The 22,270-nt window shown below is 40.6% G+C and overlaps 1 protein-coding gene and 1 long non-coding RNA gene across 6 annotated transcripts in view; one reads left to right on the forward strand and one right to left on the reverse strand.

Moving 5' to 3' along the window:
• Nucleotides 1-5,070: 5,070 nt before the first annotated feature.
• Nucleotides 5,071-20,335, reverse strand: LOC119484526. Its single transcript, XR_005206037.1, has 3 exons — nt 20,074-20,335; nt 19,578-19,580; nt 5,071-5,082 (listed from the first exon to the last, which is right to left on the reverse strand). It is a non-coding gene; the product is annotated as an uncharacterized LOC119484526 (long non-coding RNA).
• The window catches only part of znf827 (zinc finger protein 827), a 93,534-nt gene continuing 86,469 nt past the window's right edge, over nt 15,206-22,270 (forward strand). For 2 of the 5 annotated variants that reach the window (XM_037763381.1, XM_037763383.1), the window contains exon 1: nt 15,207-15,696. In XM_037763381.1, the coding sequence (XP_037619309.1) occupies nt 15,654-15,696 (43 nt within the window). In that variant the 5' untranslated portion in view covers nt 15,207-15,653. Of the gene's footprint in view, nt 15,697-22,270 lie in introns of all 5 variants that reach the window. The other 3 variants (XM_037763382.1, XM_037763384.1, XM_037763385.1) reach the window with 3 other exon arrangements.

Raw genomic sequence — 22,270 nt, forward strand, 5'->3', positions numbered from 1 at the left:
ACTTATGCAGATTACCCTACAGTTTTTGTACACTTCAGATGCAGGCAACAACGTTGGAGCCTATGTTAAATAGGGACAGTGCAATATGTTAAATTGGGACAGTGCAATATGTTGCATCTGTGTAATATTGGGCTATTGTCTGTGCAATATGGACAAGCCGGTAGACGGTGCAGTGCACTACCTGGGTGCAATACCTGCCATGGTGTGTGTGATAGTATGTGCCATTATGTATGTGGACTGTGTACGTGTTGAAACATCTGTTTCTGTGAAACTGTTTCCCTGTCTTGTGTGGAATCGTTTATTATTGATGTTGATGCCGTTTTAATTTAGTGTTTGTAACTGCAGTTGGACGGAATCCAGGAAAAGTTCCCCACGGGGACAATCAAAGTATATTTTATCTTATCTTTGTTTCTGACTAAAATTAGCTAAATACGAAGTTAAATATTTGATTTTAGTAGTCTGATCCTGATGTTGTGCATATAACAGTAATTTAATCCCAAAAGCACATGGAAAATCTGTAACAGACTTTTCCTCTTGGTATTTGGTAATTTGGAATAGTACATTTCATATTGTACATGTTATATTCTTATAACTAGTCATCTTGTGAGATCATGACCATAGCAAGACATTTTTAGTTGCAAGTTATATTATTATAAGAAACATATCACTACCTGAAAAAGTGTATGCCACATAATCTGACGGAGAAATGTTTTCCTGAGTTACTGCTCTATGCTTGTTTTTTACAATCACAGCCTCCATGGACCAGTACACACTATCACAGTCTTCAGCTGCTGTTGAGAGTGGACCACCAGATGTACAGTAACGGGTTGAGGTCTGAGCTGTCATCAAGGATTCGTGGAGAGCATCAATGTCTGGATCGTAGTGCAGACTGTAACTACAGTAGAGATGCAACAATTGGTCGATTAACTGATTAGTCGATTAACAGAAAAGTATTTGGCAGCTATTTTGATATGTGATAAATTGTTCTAGTCACTTTTCAAGCAAAAGTCAGCTTCTCAAATGTGAGGATTTTATGCTTTTCTCTGTCCGGTATGATAGTAAACTAAATATTTTGAGGGTTTGAAATGTTCGTTCAATAATACAAGCAATACATTACCTTTTTTCTGAAAAAAATATTGAACTATACTAAAGACTAAAGTACAGTATTTTGCAAGTTAGGGAAAAGGAATGAAATACGCTGATGGTATCAAAAAAATTAACAATCTAACAATGTTATACTGTTTATTTGATACCCAGAAGTGAGTTTAGTGACCTTATTGCACTTTAGATAATATCCTAGTTTTATAATATTATTAAAGGGTCATTGCTTTACAATGTATATAGTATACATTTTAAAATGCATTATAGCCTTACTATTGTGCTTATTTTTGTGAGTGTAATTGAAATTAAGCATCCTAGAGGTTTCAGATCTTTTTAGTATTTTATTCTGCCGTGGCCAGGCTAGCGGTGTTTTGAAGGATAAGAGAAAGTCTACCATCTGATAAAACTCTGGTTGGTGGGTGCATGACCCAAACACTGCACAGCTTGGGAGGTACATGAAAAATGGTGCAGGGGCAAAACAGGGATGAAATGGTGAGGTGAAAGATAGAAGAGGATAGAGGGAGGGAGGATGTGCCAGTACGTGTTAACAGAGACAGTGAGGTTGAGAGAGAGAGAGAGAGAGAGAGAGAGAGAGAGAGAGAGAGAAAGAGAGAGAGGGATTGTGAGAGGTGGAATCATAAAGTACCTCTTGTGTGTCTAGACAGGTTGCTTGTTAGCAGGGCATGGCTAGCCCTGTGGAGGCTAGAGGTTAATTTGGTATCTGCTGCTGTGTTAAACTAAGGTCAATACTACAAGTCCTTAAGTCATAAACAAGAGTGGTTAAGAGCCATGTATACACCTAGGCACCGGTTAATGAATATTCAATGAAGACTTTTTTTTCTCCCTTGTCCCCTGTTCCCTTCGTTGTTTCTCGCTTTGAAGGAAATTTTGTGAAAGAAAAAAATCCCAGTTTATCTCTGTTGCCTTCAAAAATGACCTCTGTGCACTTACATTTACTCGTTCTTTGTTATCATTATAGATGGCCTTAGTCGTAATAGAAAGTGGCTTTTTTGCTATTTGAAATGTTCCACACTCATTATGCAGCTCTGTCCCTGAATGCATCAAATGTAACTACCCATAATTTGATCGCTTAATACAATAAAAACCAATAATGTAATAATAATATGATAATTCTTTTTCCAGGTCATAAACTTTGTGGTTGAAATAAAACTTAAACTTACAACCAAGGCTACGTCCTCGTGGATGTTTTAATATGCAGCTTGGTAACTGGGCAGGCATTGAGAAAATACGCTTGAACTGAGCAATCCCAGACAAATCGCTGCATCCAGGGGCCCTGAGATAAGTGTGTTTTGCCTGTAACCTACAGAAAATTCACAGAGGATAGATAATAATTCAGCTGAAATGGGGGTTAATTGTAAACATTGACACTGGGGTCTAAAATAATCGTCAACATCCCATTTTACCACAGATCACATGTCAACAGTGATGGCCACGCATTCTGCAGCCTATACATTATTTAGAATTGAAGTGCGTAGGAGTACACCTTTAAAATGCCAAACCTTTTTACATGCCCTGTAATAGCAGTTAAATACATAAGCATTAGTGGGCTTTGTTTTTGCTTCTAGCTCTGACCCATTTGATGGCTGACAGTATTTAAATATTATTTAACAATGAACTGTAAAGACTCATTATGGTATCACTGGTAATTAGGCAGATTTGCATGTTTACCAATTAATTTCCTCCGAAGGCCAGAAAATGTTTGTTACACTCAGACCTTGCCATTTCCAGTTTTGTGTCTAATTGCATTAGGTGTTGCTTAGGTCTTAGTGTATTATAATTTGTATTAGTTATCAACATGATTTTTTATTTTAATCATGTCAAGTTGTACTTGTTTGTTTTTATTATTATTATTATTATTATTATTATTATTATTGTAATTTAAAGGTGCTAAATGCAAGATTTGGAGCATTTCTGTTGCCTCTGCATGGCTCTCAACATTGCGACGACTTGCAGCTAACAGTGCTAACAGCGCTAACAGTGACAGTGCTGACAGAGCTGACAGTGTTTACCTGAGGGGGAACTGGAGGGTGGGTGCTACGCTTCTGCAACGGCGCCGTCAGTCAGGACGGCGTTATCAGCAGTAACCACCTATGAGAAAAGTGCAGAATGGTGGCCGTGAGCTAGCTAGTTGGACACACGAACATGCACTAAAAGTCACACGCGACTGGCCCGGCTATGTCAATAAAGCACAGAGAAGCTCAGATTACAACACACATAGAGGTAGAGTGACTTCATTCTCTGCTCAGGTAGACATTACTCCTCTATGTCTTTACATAAAAAATAGTTGTTTGCTGCTATATTAATGTTCTGGATATTGTATGGAGCACCATTAAAACTGCTGTACTCAAAATGTTTATTTAACAATAGCTCTAATGACAATGTTTAATGTGAAAGAAGTCGCTTGTACTGTTTGTAGTGAAAAATCCACAGAGAATTATTATCTGACTCTGCAGTTCCTCTCAGCTTTACGGAGCATTTCAGCTCATTGTTTTGGGTTTGCAGCACACAGCTTTACTGTTTTGGTTCATTCTCACTGCTCTTGTAAGCACTGTTTAAAGAAAATGCTCTAAAAACCCACTGTACGCCACCTGCTGTGACACAGTTACTAGCTGGTGAACATAGTGGAGCAGTTAGTAGCGTAAGAGCTAGATATTTTCCTCAGGAGTTGGTAGAGACCAAAAAACAAGTTAAAAGAGAGTAAATGTTGGACTTACATTCATCAAGTGGACACAAACACGACTCCAAAAGAATGATAATGTTGCTCCATATGTGTAAATAAGCAACTGTCTGCTAACAAGTTACACAATATAAACTAACATAAAAGGTGATAATATGTCAGTGTTGTGTTCACAGCTTGTTACAGCTGCCCCCAAGTGGCCAAAACAATCACATAATGCAGGTTTAATGCCTGGTTTACAGCTCTTTTTAATGTTTAAAATATTATATATTTAATATGTTATTAAATGGTTCCCATAATAACCAACAACATATTTTTATTAGTAGCAGTAGTAGTTTTAGGAGGTAGTTTATAAGCAGTAGCAGTAATGGTTTAACATTAGGTTTATTAGCAGCATCGTTGATAATGAGTAATTGTCCTGAATATATTTTATCGCTTATAAATCATATAATTAATAGTATCATCACTCAGTCATTAGTAACTCATTTTCTTCAGTCTGGCTCCTCTACTTAGGAGCTCCAAATATCTTAAACATCTAAGACATCGATGTCTGGACAAACAGCAAGTGACTTTTCTTTTTAAAAAAATGCTCCGACCATCCAGTATAAGAGTGGACAGCCAGAAAGCACAACAGCAGTGCTGTCAATTGAGAGACAAATCCCATCTCCATCTCCAGACCCCTTAAGCCCAAGGGGCGGGCTAGTGAAATAGAAAGATTATGGTGACGGGGAGATGCTATTGTAGGTGGGAAATGGGGGACTGGACCAAAGGAGGCAGGGGCTTGAGGTGAGTGGGAATAAGGAGGAGGGGGAGAACATCCCTATATCCTAAGGCAATATGCAGGATGGGGGTGGAGGTGGTGGTCGGCTGTACAGGATGAGGAGAAAGTCTAGACTGCATTGACCCCTCTGAAGCCAGGTTTTCTCTTCAGGTCAAGCTTGATATGGAGAAGATAATGGAAAAGCTTGGGGGAGTTTTCAAATAAAAAACAGATTGGTAGACAGAGTGTCCCTGTTCTTGCTTCTATGTAATCCCTAACTGTATGGAGGTAATAGCTTGGAAGTGATGGGAAACCTTTCTTCCATCAAAAAGGGGCCAGGAAACCTCAGCTGCATGGCTGGATGCTTGGATCTGTTGCCTTTGTGGCACCGAGGGTTGTTTTAAATGGCTGACTTGTGACTCCATCCGTGCCCGCCCTCTGTTCATGTCACTGTGCAGCAGCAAAAAAACGCTCACACCGAAACAGGTGGTTGGACCTTCACATCCATCCACTATACATCCCCCTATAAGAGCTCTGAATCCCTTCGTCTGCAACTGTGCAGTAAAGGAAATTTATAAGCAGTGGTAAATTATCCACAGGGTGCAACGAGTGTCCCCGAGCTTTGGGTTTTGCTCCTTATTATTTCCGTGCCAATGACACATCGCTCAACTTCCACTTAATGACTCAGCTGTGAGCACTGACAGTTGACAGTGGTTGGCTGCCCGGGGGCCCCATGCTGAGAGAAGGGGGTGGCGCGAGGCAGACGAGGTGGGATGTAATCACTCCCTGTAATTTGGAGGAAATCCACTGAGCTGCTCACAGTCAAAATGAAAGCCTTCCTCTTGTTCAGTCTCTCCTCAGCCACTGAGCTCCACTGCTTTCAAAAGCCTAAAAAGAGAGGTTCAGAGAACCAATTCTGCCTGGTTGGTGTCCCCCAGGGGTTAGTCCTGGGACCATCTCAAATCAGCTACAGCCCTGGAGCCATGTTCTCTCCCTAAGGAGTCCTACCGCAGACAGACAGTCAGACTGGCCATCCTGTGCTATATGGCCCAGGCGCAGCCAGCCAGCACACAACTCTCCTGAGATCCTCCTCAGTGGAAAGAGAGCTCAGTCGAGCTTATGCCGAGGGTTCTGCTTGTATCTGTCTGTCTGTCTGTCTTTCTGTCTGACACCCTCTCATGTCACCTTATCCTCTCTCACTTCCCTTTAATATCTCAATCTGAGGCAAGGAGGGATTTTAAAGCTCCACATCCAGTCTTCCTTTTTGTCGCATTGTGGAAAAAAATAGAGCATTATACAATCTTTAAAATTGTCAACAACATGACAAGCTTGTGATGATAAGTTTTCCCTAGAAGCATCCTGTCATGAAAATAATTATGTGCACACGCAGTAACTAACAATTACACATTGTTAACCTCCGCATGCCTTATTGTCTTGACTGTCTAAATGACAGTCAGTTTCACAAGAAAATTTGGCTCGAGCCATGAGCAGATCGCCCAGTTTGATCACTTTGTCACACAACACTATCCCACCAAGTTGTCAAAGAGACACTGTAGTGGTTGGGCTTGATAGATGGTGAATGGTGCTTATACAAGGAGCCACTCCAGTGCGCCCATAAATATGCATCGTGACATTTGGAACAAAGCCGATCGTCCTCTCTTTGCTGATGAGCTCTGCCTGCATACTATAACATATTGCCATACTGTCACACCTTGTGTTTCATAGCCAATCTCTCTGTTCATCAACTTGGCAGATAACCTCTAGATGCTGACAGATGATATGGGGGTTGGCATTAGGGCTCCATTGTATGCAAAACCAGGAAGTGAACAGGGATGCTTATACCTAATTAATTATTAATCCTTATTATTTTATGATGTATATAATGTATGGTGGTATGAATATTAAAGGTGCTCTATACGATATTCAGAGCATTAATATAGCGGCAACATCTATTTGCTATGTAAAGATACAGAGGAGTAATGTGTACCTGAGCAGAGACTGAAGTGTCTCTCTCCCCCTTGTGTGTGTGTTGTTATCCAAGTTTCTCCTCGCTTTGTAGACGTGATAACATAATAACACTGTTAGCTCTGTCAGCACTGTTGCAGCTCTGGTTCTGAAAAGTGAAGCCAATGCAGAAGTGCCTTAAACTTGCATTCTTTCCAATAACCAGCAGTGGGAGACTCCTCTGGTTGCAAAAAGAAGTCAGATTGTATAGAAGTCTATGAGAAAATGACCCTACTTCTTACTTTAACCCTTTCACAGTGTGTTTTCGGTTCATTAAAGTTAATTATAACCTTTTTGGTCGACTGAAAATGTCTTATTCAGTGTTCGGTTGTACTTAGCTCTACCCTCTAGTGTCACTAGATGGCGACAGCCAAAATGCCGAATTTCAAATTGGCAGTCCTCAAACCAATGGGTGACGTCATGGTGGCTACGTCCACTTCTCATATACAGTTTACAGTTACTGTTAGCTACGTCACCATGTTGAGAGCCGTGCGGAGGCAATAGAAATGCTCCCAATTTTGCATTTAGCACCTTTAAAAAAAAAAGAAGGTTACATTGTGTATTTGCATGGTGTTGTTCTCCACACAGTTTGGAAAAAAGTCAATCAAATGTCTCTATTGATCAACAACAGGTCAGAAGCAAAGACATCCACAGACCGTAGTCTGTTAGGGCAAGTGCAAAAGAATGCTCCCTGTTCTCACTGTAGGATTAAGAACATAACTGGCCTCTTTCTCCAAACACCTCATTGCTTTAGAAAGGAATAAATATCCAAGACAGCCAGGAGCAGTTCCTTTCAAATCCCACACACCAGCCTATCTCCCTCTCTCCTCCATGTCTCCCTCTCCTTCTCTCTCTCTGTCATTTGACCAGCAGTGCTTCCTGCCACTGAGGACCTGTGACTCATCAGCCAGAATACAGCAACGCTCTCTTGCCCACCCTCTTGAATATTCATAGAAATAAGAGGACTCAAGCTCAGACCCATCCATCTTGTACTCATCCACATTTATATATAAAAAAGGAAGTGTGTGTTAGGGGGGGTTACAAGTAGTACTAGATTTCTAAACGGGTGCTGTGGGAGCGGGGGCGTGGGGGGGCTGTTTTACACTAATTTCTTTATCCCTTTCACAGGAGTGCCATGTTACAAGAGAATTCCTGAGGCGAGCCAATGGCCCGATAAATCTGCCGGAGCCTCTCTCTCAATTTGTCTCCGTGGAATGTCAGCTGGCAAGCGCCCAGACACTGAGAACCTCTTTTCACAATGCGCCAATCTAACAGACGAGATCCCATGTTGGAGCTACAGTACAAGGACTGGCATGGATAAATTGCCACGTGCCTTATCTAGGTCTCTTTATGTCTAACTGTCTGAGGTCTCGCTCCTCACTCGGGCCTCCGAAGGCCACTTCCTCCCAGACCCGGCGGTTAACCTGAGCGGCTGAGTGGGTGACATTGACAAAATGCAGGTGTCACCAAAGAGGAACCGGTGATATGACACAGATGCTGTGTCAACCCGTCTTACTCCGTATGACCCACAGTGTGAACAGAAATTGTCCTGTTTGGTGTCGTTCATCACTGCGTGGCGCAGTCTCCCACATAGCTCGGTCCAGGTGGTGGAATGGCAGAGTGGGAGAACAGACCATGTTTGTGTGAAGATGCAACAACTATCTCTCTCTTTTTCTTTCTCTCTCATTCCCTCCCTCCCTCCCCCTCGCTCCTCAAACAGACTGCTGTAGCACTCTTTGTACTCTATTTAAAGGTTGTAGGTTAGCAAACAACAAGATGCCATCCCACCTGTACCCCAAAATGAGTCACGAGTCATGAATGAATTCATCCATTTATTTATGTACAGTATTTGCAGGAAAAATACATACATAGTGTATATACACAGATGGATATGAGTGTTCTTTCCCAATGAAGATATCACATTTTTAATCGCTGATTATATGAATAATTTTGCTGAAATTACTTTTAACTAATTTTATTATTCACATTTTCTTAGCATTAGAAACTATCAAATGAGTAGCGCCCGATCCTCTACAACAATTCTAACACAGCCAACCACACAAGCGTATTTAAGGGGTTCATGTTACTGCATGACAGTTGGCATGACTGTAAAAAAAAGGCGTGTGCCAAGTGGAGCTGCCAATGCTCAGCATGGCTGGTTTTAATATTTTAATGTGTTTCATTACAACAGTATGGGCCAGATAGCCTCTCTGACGTCCAGACAATTGTCTGCAAATGAACAAGATTACATGACAAGCCCTGAATGACAGAGCTACCCCACTGCTGCCTACCGTAGCCACTTATCTGATGGTAGCCTAGCAACAGATCCCTGACCTGGCTTTGACCTCCACCCGATAAGGTCAACACCTGAAGGCTCTCCCATTGGAGGGCTGGCGGAGAGAGAGGTGGAGCTTGGGGATGTAGGGAGACAAAGGACTCACAGAGCAAGGGCAGCCTCCTCTGCATAGAGTTCCCTGCTTCCTGCTGACAAAAAAATGTTCGGACAAAAGCGTGCCAGACCTCTTTACCGGGGTTCGTTATACCTGTGTGTGTGTGTGTGTGTGTGTGTGTGTTTGTGTGTGTGCGTCAGAGGCAAGGCTGGTCAAAAAAAAGCACTTGCCAGTCCCCCGTAGCAAATTCAGACAGCAGTGCCTTATTTTACACAGGGTCAAAAATGTTTCCTCCCTCAACGTGGCATCAATGAGAGGGAAAAAAACAGCAGCTGTAACGGCTCAAAATGAAAACGACAAACAGAAGAGACACATTATGAAGGAGGTACTGAATGTGAAATTAATCGACCAGAGCGGCCCACCCTGATAGACATCCCCACTTCTCTATCATTTGTGCGCGCACACATACAAATCTCACTCGGTTTAACAGCAGTGATATGGAAGTTAATCCAAATTGTGATAGTGGCAAATATCCTATTAGACCATGGCAATAAAATCAAGCTGAGACTGGTAACACATTACAGATATCAGAACATGTTCAGCACGCTCCATTACAATACGAAGTGACATTAATCAGCGGGGGTCCTCTTACACACACATAGAGGCATAAAACAAACAATGCAAATCATACACACAGACGTGCACGAGCCTAAAGTACAGCTCAAAAGCACACACATTTTTTTTGATTGTGAAGTGCTCTTTCATTTTATTTTATTTTAAACGGTATAAAGAATTTATCACTGGCCTTTTGCTAGATAAATTCAGGTATATTGTAAAGGAAAAAAAGATAGTGAAGCAGCCAAGGGCGGAAGGGTGCACATATGAATAGCTGTTCATAAAAGTTTTTGTAATTATTATATTATATTTTATAATAATTTTTGCTCACCTAGCCTCTGGAATAAAAAAGTTGATTTAGAGGCAGGTGGCAGACAGTGTATCCGTCCTAGTGCTTTGTGGCTTTCTGTGAAAAATGTGCTGCAATTCAGTCCGCAAACCGCTTGAAATGATAAAAGAGCTCATTGTTTTTAGAACTGTGTTCACAAGGAGAGTGTGCCACTAATCAGCGCACTGATTCTTTTCAGTTGTTAGTCAGTTTTTAGTTAGACAGGGCTGCATATCTTTCTCTTTTTGGTGTGCATATTAGCACTGAGGATTATCATTCAGCCTGTCAGGTTTGGCACTGCTAAAATAACTCTTGTCTCCCTGAGTTGAAGGACCTTCACTTCCCTCCAGGGGCTTTTGCAAGACCTCTGCCCCAGTTCACCCAGGCCAATCTAGGCTCCTCCTCCGTGGAAGTGTGAGTGTTTGCACTGTCTTCTTGCTGCGGGGAAACTGTTGAAGGTCAAAGGGCAGGAAGTTGGCCACCTGCCTCTGTCACTTTAGTAAAAGTTGCAGAGCAGAGAGAGGAAGTGGTAGCAGGAGAGTAAAGACATGACAGACACAGAGAAAGTATGTCAGTATGTGTCCATGCTTTGGTCTGACAGTTGAATTTACAACAAGGTCAGACAGGTTGTAGCATAAAATTCTTAATAAGTAAAAATCATTGTCATTAAAGTGACATCCTCTAAAAAAAAAAAAAAAAAGGACTTTATGATGTGTTTTTTTCCAAGAAGCATTTTGTTGACCTTTGTGAAACTTTAGTTTGATCTGCAGACTTGATGTCTGATTAAAGGAAACGACTGCTACAGGCTTTTGAGTTTCCTAGGACCATTGCTGAATAACCTACAGGGATCTCTTCGCTGGTATTTGCTAGAGGCGACAACCCTTCTCGCTCCCTGCATTAAATGTGCCAACCGAGGACGAGAGCATAGAAGGCCAGAGGGCAAAAAGGGTGTGAACCACCTGCTTCTGTCACACTGTCAGGATGAAGGCGGACGAGTGCAAATAGGGTGAAGTGTGTGCGTACGTGTAGGGGTTGGGGATATTGTGTATAGGAGGGGGGGACAGGTGGCATGCCGGACAGCACTGGCACAAGCCACCCCAGGATTTATCACTCAGCGACAGTCACGGCTGGGCAGGGGACAGATGTTTCTGTTTACCCGAGGGCAACATCTGACTGGCTGAGCCTAACGCTAGCCCAACCAGCCTTGCCCGCACAGGACAGGGCCTGAGAGGATACAGGAGAGGAGGAAAAAAGAGACAGAAGAAACTGCAGGATGTTCAGTTTGCCCCCAAGGCACATAAGCAAGTTAGCTCATTTCTCTCCAGTCTGCTCCATTCTCCACTGAAGCACCTGAAACTCATTTAGCCCCCACTAACTGTTGTGCCACTATAGGGAACCATTTTAATAAGTAGTAATAATGTCGACTGACAATATGAGTCGTTTTCAAAGCAGGGAACCTGCGCCCAGTTATTGGGGAGAGAAACAAGACAATTCTAATTGACCTCGGGTTTATTCTACACCTTCACTTCGTTAGAAAAGTAGACACGGATGCACGGCGTTATTTAAGGGCTATTCAGAGAAAGCCATTTTGCTGTAGTGAATGTGTACAGTGTTCCAGCTGGGAAATTTGAGCGCTGTCACTGGTAATATAGCTGGAGCACTCTTCCCCCGGAGCAATGAGGAATGACCTTTAGGTTCAACCCTGAGTGAGGTCATGTCAGTGTTACCATGGCTACTATCAGCAGACTGTCCTGTTGCCAGCATTACCTCAGCTGCCTGGCATTGTCAGGGTCAGAGAACAGGCTGTGACCTCCCCGTGGTGACCAAACTCAACCGGGGACAAACACACCACCAAGACTAATAGTCTAGTGGCTTATTTTCTGTTTATGAAAATGTTTCAGAAGTTTTATATTTCCTACACTGATTTATGTCTGGAATAAGTCCGCCTGGTAAATGAAGTTTGATATTACATGCAGTTTGCTATCATTAATTGCCATTAATGTGGCGAAATAAGCAAAGGCTGGATACACAGAACAAGATTTAGCAATGATTAAGCCATCCAGCAGGACTATTTCAGCTTCCCTAGGATACAACATTTGTGAGCATAAACATCACTCTCAGAAATCTAGGGAGTCGCAGAACAACATTCATCTGTGATTTCATCAAGACGTACAAACCAGAGCAGCTGCATTACAATGATTTAGTGGAATCATAAAAATGCACTGCATTTTATAGACATGGTAACTGATCTGAACCACAGAAGGTCTATGCATGCTCTTAAAATCACCTTTTCAATCTTTTACAACTTATTTCTAGCTTATCTGTGCACCAGCATAAAATCACAAACATATGTATGTTGGACAAACTGTTTAATTTATAACTCTTTGTCCAAGTTTGAAGCTTTTCCAAGCAGAACTATAGCAGATATCTGAGTACTTTTTCCCCTGAGGTACTTAGAGAAATTGTCTAGAGGTCTTGCCATATGCATATTTTGTGCTGACAGAAATATAATGTGCAAGAAACGCAAAAACTTATGAAGAATTTAACCTTTCCCTTGTTGCAGCTCATCCACCTGTCCATAGACTATCCATCTGCAGGCGAGGGTGAGAAACACAGCTGTCTGAGACACACAAACACACTCACAAAACTCTATTAAAATCCTAATGTAAACCATTATAATATTCAGTATCACAGCCCGACATTATCCTCTCCACAAATGAAACACCTAATGGGATGTCTTAATCATTTCATGCAGGAGATGCAATAATATATAACTCTTTTCTATTTGTGGAACATGTTTGTCCACTCTCCTCCTGATAGGCCCCATTTAATCATGTTGTTCTGTTTCCTAATTAGCAGAAATGCAAAGTGTCTTTGTCACCTGTGGACAGCCAAGAGGGCTAATTTGGGCTTTTCACTAATTGCCACGGTAACGAGCCTCCTGCGCCTCCACTGGGGGTGGGTGGAAGGCATGGCAGGAGGAGGACTGGAGGATGGAAGGATGGAGGGATGAAGACACAGCTCTCCTCACACGCGGCCGAGGTGTGAAAGAACGCGGCAGGCCAACAGAACGCAGCCTGGAGGAGTCCAACAGCAGGGAGTGGGGGACAGCCTGCGCTGTGAAAAAGCCCCAACACCCAGCTGAGAGGGAGGAGGATTCAGCTCTGGCCAGTTTTGCTCTCTCAACTTTGATGAGGAGATGACTACATTGGGTTGGATAATTGTTGGATATGTTTCTGACACTGACACCTGTTATTGTCTCCACCTGATTTGATACTGGTTCCCACACAATGTACCTTTTCTTTTTCTTTTTTTACAGTTCTTTTAATAGACAAAATTCTAGGTATAACTCAGCAGGCAGTTTTTAAATTAGCAGCTTGACATGTATGAAGCCTGTGTGAGAGAAGTGGGGGGTGGGAGGAGGTGATGACAGAAATAAAAGAAATTAAAATATAGGATGTTTGATAATGATTATGTTTTTGTTATTAATCAATCTACAGATCAAGTGTAGCTTTTAGTTGTTTTTCTTCATGCAACTTTTATATCAATCATGGTGAAATAGTAGAAACTTTATAGGGGAAAGAGTGGGTATAATAAGCCGAAGGCTAGAAATGTCTTCCATTGATGCACTATAATACTATTAATAGGCCTACTAATAGGGATGCACAGATCCAACTTTTTAAGTCCCGATACCGATAGCGATACTTGAGCTTTGGGTATCGCCCGATACAGAGTACCGATCTGGTACCGGTGTTTAATTAATAATCTGTATGCCTCACTGTGTGGAAGTGACTGGGATCATTATTTTAAGTGTAAAGCAACATCAAGTTTGCAAAATCAGTGTTTAATCTATAGTTGATCCAGTCAATATTATCCTACTAAAATCCATTTTCAGCATTTAAATTGTACCATGCTTCAATTAAGGTACTTATATTTAACTAAAATAATGATTTGGTTATAGTGGTTCATTGACTGTTTTGCTAAAGCAAGCTAAATTCCTGTTTAATATATCTCTGCTTTATGTATTCATAGCGTCTAAATTGCCTTGTCGCATAAATTATTATCGTCACTCACCATTATATATTATTTTTGAAGGAAATTAAATAGATTCATGCAACTTTTATATCAATCATGGTGAAATAGAAACTTTTCAAGGGAAAGAATGAAACCAAAGGCTTGAAATGTCTTCCTCTTTGAATATATAAATGCCCTTGATGCACTATAATACTATTAATAGGCCAAAGTTTTATTATTATTATTATTATTATTGCATAGCAGCATAGATTTAATGTATAAGTGTGCAAAATCAGGGTGTAAACTCAAGTCACCCAGTCAATATTATCCTACAAAAATTCAATTCAAGCTTTTAAATTTGACTATGCAGCAATTGGGATATTTATCTTTAATCAAAATAATGATTTGATCATAGTGGTTCATTGTCTGTTTTTGCTCAAGCAGGCTAAATTCCTGTTTAACACGCCTGCTTTATGTATCCATAGCGTCTAAATTGACATGTACATTTGCCTTATCGCATAAATTATTATCGTCGCTCACCATTATATATTATTTTTGAAGGAAATTAAATATATTCATGCAACTTTTGTATCAATCATGGTGAAATATAAACTTTTCAGGGGAAAGAGTGAAACCAAGGGCTTGAAATGCCCTGGATGCACTATAATATTATTAATAGGCCAAAGTTTTATTGTTATTACATAGCAGCATCAAAAAGTCAAAAGTATTATTATTATTACATAGCAGCATAGATTTAATGTATAAGTGTGCAAAATCAGGGTGTAAACTCAAGTCACCCAGTCAATATTATCCTACAAAAATTCAATTCAAGCATTTTAAATTTGACTATGCTGCAATTGGGATATATATCTTTAATCAAAATAATGATTTGGTCATAGTGTCTGTTTTGCTAAAGCAGGCTAAATTCATGTTTAACACGCCTGCTTTATGTATTCATAGCGTTTCAATTGACGTGCCCATTCGCATTATTGCATAAATTAGTATCGTCACTCACCATTATATATATATATATATATATATATTTATTTATTTATATGGTTATATATATTTATTTATATGGTTATTATTTATTAAATTATATATAATTGTATTTTTTTTTTAAAGGAAATTAAATAGATTCCGTTCATGTAGTGTAATGTCTCTCTGCATGATTTATAACCTCTTTTTTTTTAATACATTTTCTTTTCAGTAATACACCCTGAAAGCTTGGGGGCACCTTGTCCGTCCGCTGCTCTCTCTCTCGGGGGCGCGCAAGAGTGTGTGCGTGAGAGCGAAAGAGAGACAGAGAGAGAGCGCGCCTGTGTGTGTGTGTGACTGTGTGAGTGTGCGTGCGCGCGTGTGTGTCTGCTCTGCTGTTGCTGCCCTTTGATCCCTGCATTAGTGTTAGTTAGGGGCTCGGAGACACACTTGCACCGGAGAGAGAGCAGAGCAGAGCAGAGCAGAGCAGCCATAGTCAAGACACGGGCAGCAACAACAACACAGCGGCGCCTCCTCCACCTCCTCCAGCACCACCACCACCGTGTCTGTGTTCCCATTACCCCCCAACAATACACTTTAAACCACCGGAGCAAAAAGAGCCAGGTGCACACGAACCAAACCAAGCAAGTCCCTTCTCCTCTGCCATCATCACTGGGGCTGTCCTCCACAGTCCTCAATGGGAGAAACCTTTTTCCTTCTTATCCCTTAAAACAAGGACGAGAATGTGATTAAAAACGGGGGAAAATGCCAAGGAGGAAGCAGGAGCAACCCAAGCGCCTGCCTTCACGTAAGTCCCCATTTTGTTCGAGTATTTTTTCTCTAACGGCTCTCTCTCTTCACGGCGGTTGTTTGGCGCAGTAGTTTAAAGAGGGTTAAAGAGGTGAAACAGACAAAAGACTCGGCGGTTGTAGCTTATTTCTCCCTTTATTTTAGGTCCGAGCGAGGCAGCCATGTTGGGTAAACGTTAGCTCGGGTTATAAAATGATAACGTGGCTTTTATTAAAAAGAGTATAATCGATATATATAAGAGAAAGGTCCTGCTTCTCTCCGCTTTAAAAAGGTTGCGGTCAGTTGGTGGTGTGTCCGTTGGAGGACTATAACGGCCGAGCGTTTGTCGGTTAATGTGTTCGCCTCTTGCTTGGTTCGCTTTTCGGGTAGAAAGGGGAGGATCTGTGGGAGTCTGGCCGCAATAAAAATGAAGGGTCAGTCGGATCAGACAAGCCAGAGTCTGAAGCCAGAGTCTGGCTACCCTCCGTTGTACCCGTAGTGTTCCTGGTTAGCAATAGCTCTATCTAGCAACTTCATTTTTCCTCCGCGATAAACGTGTAACTTTCTTATTCGCGGAACCGAATTTTGTTCGCGCTCGTTTGTCGTTCGACTTTTAAAAAAAGTGTAGTTTTTTTTTCTCTCTCTCTTTCTCTTTCTCTCTTTCTCTTTCTCTCTCTCTCTCTGTCTCTCTCAAGCAGTGTTTTTTTTCTACCCCTCCCAGTCTGCATGCAGGCTATGTCAGAGCCATGGTCGGTCACCTGAAGTTCAGGGTTTTTCCCCCCTCTTCCCTTTGCAGCCATTCATTGCAGACAGACTACGATCAATAACGCGGTTAGAAAAGGGGAAACGACAGTTGTTCTCTCCACTACGTCGCTTAAACTAACACCTTGCCGCAGCAGAAACCCTATTGTAATCCAAGCATAGTTGATTTTTGTTGCCAGGTTGGTTTACTTTTGTGCATTTGACCCTCCATATCTTGGATATTGTGCCTTTTATCAGTCCAGATAATGAAAAAAGCTGCCATGACACACTCCAACCACTAGAGGATTGCTCACATGGTCAACCATTATTATTATTATTATTATTATTATTATTATTATTATTATTATTAAAGGAATTATCCCAGAGTGACATTTTCCTGCTCAATACATGCTGTAAAGCAAACAGCTCAATTAGTCATATTGGTATGCAAATGTAATGAATAATTGAGTGATTCATCTTTAAATCAACGATGCATTTATCTTATGACACTATCTCCTCATTTCTTAAATGTCAGAGCATGCCAGCTGTTCATCATAGCCAGCCACCATTTAGAGACTTTAAGTTGTCTCTCTTTTTAACTCAGTTTACCTGAGCTCCTGCATGCACCTGTCACACTTTTTTAATATGTCTGACAATGTTAAAGTTATCCCAGTAGCTTCACACCATATATACACAAATGCTGTTTTTTGTGTGTGCGTGTGGTTATAATCACTGATCTCTCAGGTGTTTGACCTAGGGTTGAACTTGGGGAAATGGCAGCGGTTGGCTGGGAGGCATAGAGGTGGAAACTGGGTGACAGTAGTGAGTGACTGACTGTGTGTGTGAATGTCAGGGAGATATTTGGACAGTGATATGCTGCATAAGGAGTATGTAAGCTGTATGGTTGAACTGCACGGAACAGGTCATGATATTTATATTTTATTTATATCATATATAACCAAATATAACCCACTGCAGCATTTTTACTACTCTGCATACAGAGGCTTCTTTTAGGGAAGCTTGTCCACTGAATATGTTTTCCTCATCAGTTACCAAAATCTGTGTTTTATGGAGCTTCTTTGTTAGTGGCATTCATACACTTGTTTATGATTAGATAGAGAATACAGTATGGCCCACTCATATATTTTAATAAGTTGTACATTTTTCTTCCAAAAAAAGAAGAAAAGTGTCTTGATCAATTGGAGTGAGTCCAGGGAAACATGTTTGTTAAGAAAAAAAATGAATCAAAATTCTCTGATTCCAGCTTCTTAGATGTGAATATTTTCTGGTTTCTTTACTCCTCTATGACAGTAAACTGAATATTGAGTTGTGGACAAAACAAGACATTTGAGGACGTCATCTTTGTCTTTGGGAAACACTGATCGACATTTTTCACCATTTTCTGACATTTTAAAGACCAAACAACTAATTGATTAATCGAGAAAATAATCAACAGATTAATTGACAATGAAAATCGTTAGTTGCAGCCCTATTCATACACTTGTTTATGATTAGATGGATAATACAGTATCGAGTACAGTATGGCCCGTTGATACTTTGATGAGTTGTACATATTTCTTCCAAATAAGAAAGTGTCTTGGTCAATTGAAGTGAGTCAGGGAAACATGTATACTCATAGTTTCTGAATGTTTTTGTGATGTGACTCAGTAATGCAAAACTTAAATATATTCTATGTTGTTGTGTAGCAGACATAATATCATGTTTTAGCACCTGTAGTTGCCCACCCAAGGTAATGGCAATTGATTTAGAGCTGCAATTGATTAGTTTTTCAACCATTAAATTAATCGCCAACTATTTTGATAATCGATTAATAGGTTAAGAAAAAAATAATCAAAATTCTCTGATTCCAGCTTCTTAAATGTGGATATTTTCTGGTTTCTTTACTCCTCTATGAAAGCAAACTGAATATCTTTGAGTTGTGGACAAAACAAGACATTTGAGGACGTCATCTTGGGCTTTGGGAAACACTGATAAACATTTTTCACCATTTTCTGACATTTTATAGACCAAACAACTAATTGATTAATCGAGAAAATAATCCACAGATTAATCAACAATGAAAATAATCGTTAGTTGAAGCCCCACTCATACACTTGTTAATGATTAGATGGAGAATACAGAATGCAGTACAGTATGGCCCACTGATATACTTTGATAAGTTGGACATATTTCTTCCAAATAAAAAAAAAGTGTCTTGTTGGCCAATTGTGAATCATTGTGTTAACAGAGAAACATGTACGTTCTCATCGTTTTTGAATGTTGTTGTGATGTGACTCAGTCTAGCAAAATTTTTAAAGATTTAAAATCATGTTTTAGCACCTACTGTAGTTGCCCACCTATAAGGTAATGGCAATTGATTGCCCATTTCTGACATTTCAACATCCAAATGTACCCTGGATTTTTATTTCAACAAGCCCTGCTTTAGGGCTGCAAGTATAGATTGTTTTCATTATTGATTAGGGATGTAACGATACGTTTTTACTACGATACAATTTCTATGGTTCTGATACGATTCAAGGACGATATTTGGCTCATCTAGAGCGATACGATACGATTCAATGACTTGAAATCAATACAGTAACATTTTTTGCCAAAAATTCAGTCTGTGTGATAGCTGGATACTGAACAGTGCAGGTCAGGATTCCTCAAAGTTTTTTCTTGTAAGGGAATCAGGGATGAATTAATTATGGATATAAACAAGTAAACAACAATTAGTGGCAAATACATACACCTTTTATTAGAAAATAATAAAAAGTGCAACTGCAGGACTCGTGCTTCAGTTCTCAAGATACAAGGCAGTGCAATATTTAACACAAAATATAATAAACCAACTTCTATTCAAGTTAAATGAACAGTGGTTTAACCTGCTGCTTCTGTCCTCATTTTCTATATAAACGGTAGAGCAATAATACAGTGATCAACCGCTTATAGTGATCAAACAGCTTGGGACAGAATCATACCTATACAAACTCTGTTTAAATAATCTGCTTATAGTAATCAAAAAGTCCACCTACAGTGTTCATTTGCGGTCGTTTCATATAAGAAAACATACGGAAAAACATTTTAAAAAGTATGTTAACGTTAGTTGAATTTCTGTTTTGTTCTTTACTTTACTCCTTTGATAATTTGCCTCATGACTGTCTGCTTTAAGGGCTGGATACGTGAGGCTGATGCTGCGTGTGCATTGATATCATGACGGGTAAAGGAAAGTAATTTTCTCTGAATGAAAAAACGACAGCGCACGGGGAAAGCGCCTATGGGTGAAGCCGCCCTCGTCAAGTGGATTTATAGCGCCTGCTCACGTAATGCCCCCAAAATTAAACTCTGTCGACCGGCTCCTCTGCATTCGCAGCTCATGCAGACCGATGCCTGTCTCAGTCCACGCCGCTACCAGGTGCGAGGAGTCCAGTGCGCCGTTCGTCTGCATGCACGGCATGGATGCGTGCTTGCGCTGCAGAGGGCATAGCTGGCAAGCTAGCGCATGTCTGGAGAGTGAACCGGAGTAACGTTTAACATTTCTTTACTAATAAAAGTGCGAAAAAAACACTTTCATATAACGTTTGTCGTCCTTAAATACAAGGTGCAAATCTTTAATAACGATACAATCGATTTTATATCGATATACGTCTCCCACGAAGGACAACTTGTCGAGTGCCTATCGATGTAGTTGGATCGTAGGAATATAAATCGATACATCGATGTAGTAGATGAATCGTTACACCCCTATTATTTATATATATATCTATATAAATATAGATATAGATATAGATTCATCTTCAAGGAAACTGAGCCAAGACTGTAAAGAACAGGGATTTTAATGGTAGCGTGATAAAATAGTGTAGCTGGCCAGTGTTGATTATTTTCTCGATTAAACGATTAGTTGTTTGGTCCATAAAATGTCATAAAATGGTGAAAAATGTTGACCAGTGTTTCCCGAAGCCCAAGATGACGTCCTCAAATGTCTTGTTTTGTCCACAAGTCAATGATATTCAGTTTGCTGTCATAGAGGAGTAAAGAAACCCGAAAATATTTCCATTTGAGAAGCTGGAGTCAGAGAATTTAGACTTTTTATTCTTAAAAAATTACTCAAACCGATTATCAAAATTGTTGGCGCTTAATTTAGGTGACAAGGAATTGATCAATCGATGAATTATTGCTGCTCTAACCGGCTTTATAATGGATATTTATGAATATTTAAGAACAGGCTTTGTTGGTTTCAAATGTAAAATAATTAATAGGCTAAACCCGTTTGATTATGATTTAAAAAATAATCATTGTAACATTAGGAAAATGGTGCAATCCAACGATTAAAATGCATGAGGTTGTGTTTACTAAAGCTGTATTTCACACAGCGTCCTCATTATACTGTCTGGATCAGTCAAACACAAAGTCCAATATTTTCTGTCTTTTGGGCAAGAAGACCAAAGTTAGCCCATGTCAACCTTTCAATTAAGCTGCTTTGTAATTGGTCTGGAACAAAAATACCCTTCACCCACATATCTGAAATTGTGTATTCCTGTGTAGGCACTGTACTGGAGCACTGCTGTGCCTGTGTTCCTGGGTTTAAATGAAAGCCTTTTCTGATTTAGGACTTGTTTCTCTCCTCAGTCAACAAACTGTCACAGGAAAGTATGAATTTGTCAGAAGCTTTTTTGCGCTTTGTTTTGGATCTTCCCACTCCAGAATGGAAGTGTCACCTCATGCCATTCGCTGTCAGTCTGTGTGTTTTCATTATGCAGCCAACAACACCCTGGTGGTGTGCCAGCCAACAAGCACAATATCGAGCTTCAAATCTCTTCATCTGTGGTGAAAAAGGGCAAGCTAATACACTGGCTTTAATGCTGGAGGTGCTTTATCTTAGCACAGACCCAGATATATGGGCTGTGTAGCCCAGTGTGCACTGTCCTATTGTCTGTGGCACAGCTTGGGAGAGGAGGAGACTATTCTTTAAGTGTGTGTGTGCACGGCACGCACATGTGAAAGTGAACAGTGTGTTTGTGTGTGTGTCTGTGGGTACATAAGCCGGCTATGGAGGTCACAGTACAGTATGGCGCCTTCACTCTGACAAGTAAACATGACCTTTGGTGCCACAATGAAAACTGCCATTCTTTATGACCTTGCTGCGTGTTATTGTTTGTGTAATTTTTGCTGCCTTATTACGCACTCTTTAAAGTTAGGGTTAGTGAAAATGCTTGTAAGGTTTTGTGACATTGTGATTTAAAAAATGACATTGAATTAGTCAGAATAGGCCTAAATATTCAGTATTGTTTTGCATATTATATTCCAAAATGTACATATCAGCCCATCAAACAAGTTAACATTTCTCACCCAGCTGTCCTCGAAATCTTTAAAAGTAAGTGGGCGAGTACGTTAAAAATATAGTCTGAGAGAGAGTCCATATCATAAGGAGCACAACCTTAAGTGTATTGGGAGGGACATTTGTATTCTGCTTACTTATCCCCCTGGTACTCTACATTTGAGATGGAGAGATTTTTAACATTTCTAGACGGATATCGGCTCCTCTTCGTCAGCCGATGGCCGACTGACTGGGTGGCTCTCTACCTTACCGTAATGGCGGGTCACTGGCTCCCTTCCACTTGCTATGATTATAATGACCTTGGTGGGGCTGGGGCTTGAAAAACATTGGATTAAGGGGAAAGGAAAATTAGAGGAGGTTTCCATTTCACTCTTGGCATAAAATTTGTGGGGAATATCTGCCAAGAATCCCGTACCTCACCACCACAGCTACGTCCCCCACCCCCCCTTCAAGTTGATGGGGCTTGGGTGCTCTGGCGGTGTCGGGCGAGTGGAGCTCAAGCGAATAATGATAC

The sequence above is a fragment of the Sebastes umbrosus genome, chromosome 3, assembly GCF_015220745.1.
Source record: "Sebastes umbrosus isolate fSebUmb1 chromosome 3, fSebUmb1.pri, whole genome shotgun sequence".
Lineage (NCBI taxonomy): Eukaryota > Metazoa > Chordata > Actinopteri > Perciformes > Sebastidae > Sebastes > Sebastes umbrosus.